Source organism: Mastomys coucha, unplaced genomic scaffold (genome assembly GCF_008632895.1).
Source record: "Mastomys coucha isolate ucsf_1 unplaced genomic scaffold, UCSF_Mcou_1 pScaffold23, whole genome shotgun sequence".
NCBI classification, from domain to species: Eukaryota; Metazoa; Chordata; class Mammalia; order Rodentia; family Muridae; genus Mastomys; species Mastomys coucha.
In genome coordinates, this window is record NW_022196906.1 from 49,680,576 (window position 1) to 49,689,939 (window position 9,364).

At 39.8% G+C, this 9,364-nt stretch overlaps 2 protein-coding genes across 13 annotated transcripts in view; one reads left to right on the top strand and one right to left on the bottom strand.

Annotated features, from left to right (window-relative positions):
• Positions 1-9,364, top strand: part of Isl2 (ISL LIM homeobox 2) — a 329,789-nt gene that overhangs the window by 39,606 nt on the left and 280,819 nt on the right. The gene's annotated exons all lie outside the window — the stretch shown is intronic.
• The window catches only part of Scaper (S-phase cyclin A associated protein in the ER), a 498,868-nt gene that overhangs the window by 29,031 nt on the left and 460,473 nt on the right, over positions 1-9,364 (bottom strand). For both annotated transcript variants that reach the window (XM_031343583.1, XM_031343584.1), the window contains exon 29: positions 6,160-6,394. In XM_031343583.1, the coding sequence (XP_031199443.1) occupies positions 6,160-6,394 (235 nt within the window). The remainder of the gene's footprint in view (positions 1-6,159; positions 6,395-9,364) is intronic.

Consider the following 9,364-nt stretch of genomic DNA (forward strand, 5'->3'; position numbering starts at 1 on the left):
GCTCTGCACACTGTTATGTGTACTCCTTTCCTTTCTTCCTTTTTCTTCTCTTCCTTCCTTCTCTCCCTCCTTCCAACACTTAAAAGTAGCATACATTTAATAACAGAATTCCTGTTCCTAAAAAAATGAAGAAAAGGGACTAATGGTACAAGTTATAGAGGCTCTTACTTTCAAATAGCCTAGATGTCAAATTTTCATAAACCTGGAGCTTAATTTATTTTATTTTTTAAGTTTTTATATTAATTTTTATTGGATTTTTTCATATACTTTATTATTTTACCCCTTCCAAACTTTCCTAGAATTTTCCTACCCATGTCCCCGGGTACTTTCCTTCTTTTAAAAACAAAAACAAACAAGAAGCACATATAACCCCCTAAATGGGAACCAAAATATACAAACAAAAGACCAATAAGGAAAAAAAAGGCCCAAATGAAGCAATATGAGACAAAAAATCTATAAAAATATCATGCACCAGACTATTATACTCTGGGCAGCAATTAGTCCAGGGGTTCTCAATCTAATAAATTATCAGAATCAATGTAATATTTAACCTGAAGAACAGAAACTAGAGCAGAACAAATGCCCACAACACATGTATTCAACACACACTCCACCAAAGCAGGTATTCATTCCATGCCTAATAACTTAAGTTTTCTTATTAGACAAGAATTCTTATTAGAAAACATGTATAAGCATAAACATTAAATTTCATCTGTGAATGTACTGTGTAAGCTATTTTTTCTAACACTTTTTTTCTGAAGGATAAGCTACTTTCTTGTACATAGTAAAGACACTTTAGTGTTTTGTAGTCTTTGGGGATTGTACCCAGGGCCTTGTACATAACCAAAAGATACTCCATCACTGGGCTGTGTTTCCCACCTTTATACATAGAGATAAATACCCACTTCTAATTATTTATGTTCAAACAGAAAATAAATCTAAATAAGAATTATTATTCAAATAAATAGTGCTCTAAAACAAAGGCTACCAAAAGAATGCAAAAAACCAAACCAAAACAAAAAAAATCTTTCCCCAAACTAGGGAGCCCTTCAGCTATGAGGCTTCTGGGATTTTTTTCCTCCAGACAGGCTATAGGCTGTCAGTGGTGGGCGACTTGGGAGGAGAATCTGAGTCTGCTTGTGCAGCCTGAAGCTTCTATTTAATAAACATGTCAAGCAGACAGAGCGACAGGAGGGCAAAGGGGAGAGGCAAAGCCCACAGAATATACTTGCAGCCCACACTGGAATGAAGCACTGCTGCCGGCCTGTGGGAACACACTGTTTTAAACTCATCTCTTTATTTGAGGTCTTGTTGGGTTTGAAAGCAGGTCAGATGACTAGCTTGGACATTTCAATTACTTCACTGTCTAAGTTGAGTGAAGCAGCACTGCAGGTGGACACTGCTATAGTGCTCTGACTGCTGACTTTAAGACTGTCTTCTGTCACATTCTATGGCCCCAAGACCGCCCCCACCCCAAGTATTTTTCAAGCCCCAGACACTTCAGGAGGGCTTTGCTCCTTTAAATCAAGTCTTGACACCTTCTCAGTTCAGCCCTTATTTAATTAGTCTCGTCCAGCATGCTGTGACCTAGTGCCCTCTGTTTAACCTTTCCTGATAAGAGCAGGTCAAGGGGCATGTATGTTTGAATATAAAAATCAAACCAATTTTTCAAGGAAACTATATTTCCTTTCTAGCCAGAATTAATTGCCAAGTCAGTACATTGATTTGTTTCTTGAGACCACCTTCAATTGTTAAAAACTGTCATGGCAAATGCAATATACAGTATCATTGACCTCCAGGCCACTTGTACCAATATGACTTCACTGTGAATTTACATTCTTTGCTGAGGGGAAGATATTTTAACAGCCTTATTGGTACACGATGAAAATGTTCTAATGGGTAACTCTTTTGTTGTTATCACATGATAAATTTTCACACAAAACAAGCACACAGATATGTGGCTCTGAAGAAAAGGAGAAAAACATGAATGCTACACTCGGCACTTTCTGATTCATCTCCCAGGACACGGAGCAGAGGCTTCAACTTCACAAGCCATACAGAAAGGAACTCAGTAATAGCATCCACAGAAATGCCCAGCAAGTGGGCTGCCAAGGGTGGGCCAGGACTCAGAGACTAGAGGGTGTCAGTTCTTGTATCTGGAGCCTAGTACATGCTAACCAGCACAACACCATTATGTAATCTTATTTAATCTTCTGTTTTGTGACGTAGATGTTTCTAATTTGCTTTAGGTGAGGGTACTGGATCTTAAATGCTCAGATGGCTTGTCCAAGGCCATACACGTTATGGTGGTGGGACTGTTTAGTGGGCTCAGTCCAATTCCAAGCTCAGGGGTCTGATGAGCAGGAGTCTGTGGCACTTTGAATTCCTGTGATACCTGGAGGTGTGAGGGGGAAATCAACATGCTCATGTCACCTTGTCTCATTCTTAGGTCTCCTGCTTCAGCGCAGTTTTGTTCTTTAGATCCTTCTAGGTTTTTATAGTCACCTCTGCATTTTCTCAAGGCAGGTCCACGCTGAGATGCCAACTCTCCTTCACTCCACTAGAAATCTCTTTTCCCATCCCTCATGAAATCTTACCTTGACATGGGGTTGTTTCTATGAGCTAGAACATGAGTTTTTCTGATCATATCTATCATGAAAATAGTATTTTCTTCCCAAACTCACTCATACAGTATAAACCTGTATATTCATTTGAATATTGCATATTTGAACATCAGTGGTATCTGTGTGACAGATGTGTCATAGAGCTTGTTAAACAGCGGTGCAGCTCATAAATGCCGTCAGATATTTCACAAATATCTATGTCTGTTTTTCAATCTGGGAGGTTTATGAGTGATTCAACTAGTATGTACATATGTATGTACGTACGTATGTATGTGTGCGTGTGTGTGTGTGTGTGTGTGTGTGTGTGTGAGAGAGAGAGAGAGAGAGAGAGAGAGAGAGAGTGTGTGTGTGTATGCGGATATGTGTGTGTATGTGGGTATGTGTGTGTGTATTTTGTTGTTGTTGTTGTTGTTGTTGTTGTTGTTTGAGACAAGGTCTCATGTAGTCTTTGCTAGCCCCTAGCTCATTATGTAACTGAGGTCTTGAACTCCTATCTTCTTGTTTCCTCCTCTTCCTTCCTTTCTTCCCCCTCCCCCACTTCCTTCTTTCTAACCATGTTGGGCTTTAAAAATTATTATTGTTATTTTTAAAAAGATATATTAATTTACGTGTATAAACAAGTACTTGCAATGCATGTATATATGTGTATCAAATACATGCCTGGTGCCTACAGAGGTCAGAAGAGGCCATGTGATCTCCTGGAACTGAACTTGGATGTGGCTGTCAACTTCATGTGGGTGCTGTGAACTAAGCTTGAGTCCTCTGTAGGAGCAGCCTGCAATTTTAACTTAATTTTAATTTGAGTTCCCTTATCATTATTTTTGAGACAGGGCCTAACAGTGTGATACAGGGTGTCCTCAATTTGCCTCAGTTTCCAAGTACTAAAGTATATACAGGTATATGACTTCTGAAACTAGATCATAAAAAGCCATGCAGCTGCTGTCTGGTTCTTTTACAATTCTTGCTTTCCAGAAGCTCCCTCTTAGGACCGTCCCCCTCAGAACTCTGACATTACAATCATTTGAGAAGCCTGAGTTATACAGATAGGCTGTATACAGGTGCTCGGGCTCATAGTCCTACACAGACATAGTCTTAGAAGTATCCCAGGCATCAACCATAAATGAAGGAGCCTCTGGATAATTTCAGTTCCTACTTTTACAAGGCACAATTACCCTCCCTTTTCCTTAGGCTTTGTGAGTCTCTTGGCTGAAGTCTTGTCATCATGCAATAGAGCCGAGCCATCCTCTTCAGATAGGAAGACCCTACAGGATTTCTGAATGCACAGAGTCTGAGGTCACAATAAAACAGGTCACACTACCATTACTTACTCTATTAAGTCTTTGCTTTTAAATGAATAAAAATAACTAGTTTAGGTATGTACTTTTCATAATCTATGGTAACAAGGAAATCACTTTATTTGATGGGAAGACTACTGCACTTTATATTCTGAAGTCCTCTGATAAACAAATAAATGTCATATGCAACCAGAAGTAAGCCTCATTGATATTTTCTGGATCAGACATCTCTCATTAGGTGTGCCTGTGAACTACTCTGACTGTGCAGCCTGCAGAGAATGGCCAAGGCTACTCAGCTGCTTTGGAGACAGAGACACATAAATCCTTCCAACAGGAGGGACTTCTGTTCTTGTGATGGATAAAGTAACTCTACAAAGTTGAAAAATACAAAATCCAATGATACCACTCACTAACTTCCTTTCTGAACAGAATCCTAGGAAGCCATTAATTAATGGAACATGTGTCATCAGTTTCACAACAGAAATGTTTCATCTGAGGATAGTAGAGACCACTATCTTCGCACAATACAGCTCTAAAGCCCCCTTTCCTCTTAGTAAGTAATCCATCTAAATTATGGGTTCATCATCTGCCAAGTTTGTTCCTTTTTTAATGAAATCATTCAACAGTTAATAAATGGACAGGGAAAGTCTATTCCTTGGGGCTTGCTCTATAACAGGTTCAGTGTTTTTGAAAATTAAATTTCCTACTTGAAAAAAGTCTGTTTTTAAGCTGACACTGTGGTATTATAGCAAAAAGCCATTTTCTTTCTTTAGCTATAAAAACTTAAATTATAGGGGTTTGTACAGTTAGATATAAATGCACTTTACTTTGGACACAAATCAGTTAAATCATCCTTAGAGTTATATCAATCAAAATAATTAAGAAATTTTGGTTCTATTTCTTTAAGAAACCATTAATTTTGTTAATATTTAAATGTTAATAGGATGATAATATCTTTATTTAAAGAATTTAAGACAGAAGATTTATAAGTGGCAGTGTGGCATAGGTTAAATTTAAGGACTGGAGTGTCATGGGTAACTAGTTTTGCTTCAGCTAAATAGGACCTTAGGCAAATTATTTATTTGCTAGTGTCTCCATCTGTAAAATGGGTACAATAAAAGTTTTCATAACAGCTATGAGAATAAATGAGAAAGCACATTTAACATTCAGTGTGACCAGAAACCACATTACTCTATAAAACAGCTTAAAGAATGGTATATAGACTTTATAATTCTACTTATTGTAATCTGGGATCTCAAATTCCAGAGAAGAACTTCCCATTATGTACATATTAAACAATTAACTTTTGGAAACTGGAGAGATGGCTCAGCAGTTGGAAATACTAGTTGTACTTCTAGAGGACCCAGGTTTAATTCCTTGCACCCATATGGTGGCTAACAACTATCTACACCTCCAATTCCAGAGGGGATCTGACACCCTCTTCTGGCTTCTTCTGGCACCAAGCACACATGTGGTAGAAAGACACAGATGAAGGGAAAACATATAAATGGAAATAAACAAATCTTAAAAAAAGTTTTTAAAAAGGTGAATTTTGGGTGCTGGGGAGATATCTCAGTGAAAAAAGTAATTGGTGTGCAGGAATGAGGACCTAATCTTAGCTTTCCAGAACCGGTATAAGAAGCCTGGCATGCCAATGAGTGCCTTAACCCTAGTGCTGACAGAGTGGGAGACAGGCACATCCAGGGGGCTTGCCTTCCAGCAAATCGACCATAAATGATGAGTTTCAGGTTCAGTGAGCCAGGTATTGTGGCACACATCTTTAATCCCAGTACTCCAGAGGCAGAGGCAGGTAGAGCTCTGTGTGAGGCAACTGGTCTTTGTAGGAGTCCCAGCCAAGACTACATAGCAAGACCCTGGCTGGTGTGTGTGTGTGTGTGTGTGTGTGTGTGTGTGTGTGTGTGTATGTGTGTGTGTGAGAGATGGAGAGCAATAGAAGAGAATACTCGCCAGGCAGTGGTGGCACAAGCCTTTAATCCCAGCACTTGGGAGGGAGAGACAGGCAGATTTCTAAGTTTGAGGCCAGCCTGGTCTACAGAGTGAGTTCCAGGACAGCCAAGGCTACACAGAGAAACCCTGTCTCGAAAAAACAGAAAAACAAATAAAAAAAAGAGAATATCCAGCATCCACCTCTAGCCTCTACATGCACATGCAAGAAAACACACACACACACACTAACTTTTTGTTGGCTTTAACACCAACCTGAACCAAGATTTTAGTACCTGAAAAGCAGACAAATCAAGAACTGCAAAGCTGTTGAAGAAACGTAAACTCTGAATGGCTACTTGGATGGTGTTCTGGGTGTAACTCTCCTTGGGACTAGTGCCGGCATCTGAGATGGTGCCGTGGAAGAGGATACAGTAGAGCATGTGCAGAACTCCAGCCAAGTCTGTGGCCTGAAGAGCAGCTATCAGCCCTGTGGGATCCTGGTGATTATTGTCAAATATGCTGGAGGACCTGAGAAAGAAAATACAACTCTTTGAGAAAAATCTACTTAAAGGATGTTAGGATTTTTATAGGTTAAATGGAAGACAACAAGCAGACCATTAAAAGCAAACCCTCTGAGTTGTATAATAAGGTAACTAGGACCTCCAGGAACAAATGTAGCCCTCCTCACTAAGTGCACTGGGGTTTCCTTCCCTTCCCCTGGGAGATCAGCCTGTGCAGGAATGGTAACTGAGCACATGCAGTTGGTGCTGAGGCACTCACTCACTCTCCTCACTTGGCAGCCCAGGATACTCCACTGCCTCTAGCGCCTACATCTGGACAAACTGCATAGAGTCAGTAAGAGCTTTGTGGACTCGGAGATCCAAACACTGTAGTTTTCCTCTCTGGTTCCTCAGAGGGATTCTTCTCAGGGGAAGAGGCTACAAGGAAAACAGACCTTAAAAACCTACAGCATACACGGAGGGGAGATGCTTCAGCTGCTTTTGTAGGCACTGTTCTTGATTAAAACAGTATTAGCGGATAGATTGTGGAGGCCACGTCCCCAAACAATCAGATTCAGTCACTGAGGTGTTTACTAATCAAACAGAAGAGGCAGTTCAGTGGTAAATGAATTTTTAAAGTCCACAGTGATCCAGCAAGATTTTGCTAAATCTGTCTCATTCCTGAAGTAAGGCACATGAAGCATGTAAAGACCAAGAGCATGAAGTGAAAGCAAATACTGCTGCCAAGTACTCACTCATCACTGCATCCTTGGTTTCAAGGAAGAAACAACAAAGATTGCTCTCTGAGGAAACACCCCTCCTTACCTCATTGCCAGTGTGCTTGATGGGGCCCTTCCTTATTTACTCTGGCACAAGGTGTCTAGGCCTAAGCTTAAACTATACATTTGATTTCCTCACACTCAGAGATAGTAAGCTGCAGAGGGCCCCTTTGTCACTATGCTTGGAAAGAATTCTTAATTTTCCTTTACTGGCTTTGAGAAGATGGAAGTTTTGGAGATGTGATAGACAGGGGTTCTAGCTATAGCAGAGACAAACCCTAATGTTCCTTGGTGCCATTCCAAGTGGGTCAGTTTCTGCCTTTTTTCATGAGGCTTGGCTTTTTCTCTGGGAAGTTGTAAGGCTCTGCTCAATGTCTTTCCTTCATATGCTATCATCTGAATAGCTCTCATCAGAAGTGTCCATGCTAACCCAACACCATGCAACCATATCCTTCCAAAGCACTTAACATTAATAGGCTTTATCAGTTGTCATCCCTTCAAGCTGGAATGTAGAAGGGAGAGAGGCACTAACAATCTATGGTTATCTCATTATCTTGCCCCCAAACCTTCAGAAGATATCACTAACTATGTCAGAATTGGGAGGGCTGGCTAGTGAATTTCTAGTCTGAAGGGATCATTTTACTGGTTTTAGTTTGGTAGTTGCATTGAAGTAGAGTTTTACTGATAACCCTAGTCAGCATTTATGCCTCAAAGATATTGTTTCAGGTACTGCTCAGAACACAGCCACAAATTATGATGCATCCCCATACTCCTTGAACTCTTCTCATGGAATCTATTACCTCATGTGAAGTCTTCTCAGTGTTGGTAGGGAAGGTACAACTCTCATGTACAATGTAAGAACTACAACTTAAAGCAGGTCATGTGAGCTTCTCAAGTAGCAGAGGCAGGGGCATGATGCAAGCCTTATTACATATGCTCTGTCCAAGGACCTAAACATCCCCACAGAACAGGATGTGATTTCTTAATTTCTTAATATGAAAATTAATATTACCAACATATCCTAATCAATTGAAATCCAAAAATATGAGGAATTAGAAATTTGTTGATTGTCATCCAATGACAATTTGTTGATTGTCTCTCTAATTTGGTAATTGGAGAAATAGGTTTACTATTGTACAATCTATATACACTTTCAGCTTGTTTGTGACAGTGTCTTGCTGTGTTCAACTTAAGGGTCTTGAAATCTTGCTTCTCCTATCTCAGCCTCTCTATTAGTAGTATTGTTTATTTCATGTTTTTACACTATACTATGGTTTTCAGAACAGCTTATATATTTATAAGTATTTATATACCCAAGGGAGACATAAACAATTAACTTGGGAGGTGGCTTGTAGGAAAGAGAACAACAAAGAGTGAGACTGAATGCTTTGCTCGACATTTGTAGCTCTTATATCAAGTTTGAAGAAGTTACTCTTTCTCTGAGATGAATGCTTTTCCAAATTATCACAGTTAATGAACCAGATTCTTACCCTCACCTAATGTCTGTGCCACCCTCCAAGCAGAACCATTGTTCATTGAAACAGTTGGTGAATGACTTTATTGATAGACCATCTTAATACACACACCATTTCTTAAATGAATGTAACCTGTTCTCTGTGGGCTGAGAATAAATTCACTCACTTAAGTCAAATAGTTTTGACCATAGCAAGAAGTCTGTATCCAAAAATCGTGCCTATAATTCATTCCTTGGTGTAGCAGAACTGTCAACTCTCAGCTTAGCTACGATGAAGGTAAAATCCTTTGGTGATGTGAGGGTCATTGAAATACAGCCTTATTACAATGAAATCAAATGTCTAAAAATTGTTCTTATTTTGGGCTTGTACCACAGTAAGAGCCAAGATTTTAAACTCTACTAAATACAAAACAAACAAACAAACAAATGAACAAAAATAAAGAAAACATCTAATAAAAAAAAAGACTCAACAGGAGTCAGGAGCCTGCTGATGTACAAATTATCTGCAGTTTAAGCTGAATCAGAAGTAAACATTGAACCAGTGTGGTGGCTAAACAGGTAGAGTTCCTGTGTGCCTGGTACCAGTGTCAGGACAGATGTTGTGTCCTCCTCACCTCTGATCCTGAGAGTGTCAGAGCACCTGGGAATGGAGCTTCCTCTGGGTGTTATGGGACTAGCTGCAGAACTTGCCCAAGGTCTGCTCAGGGCAACAGCCCAGAGAGACTGGAAGGATCCAATGCTTGCT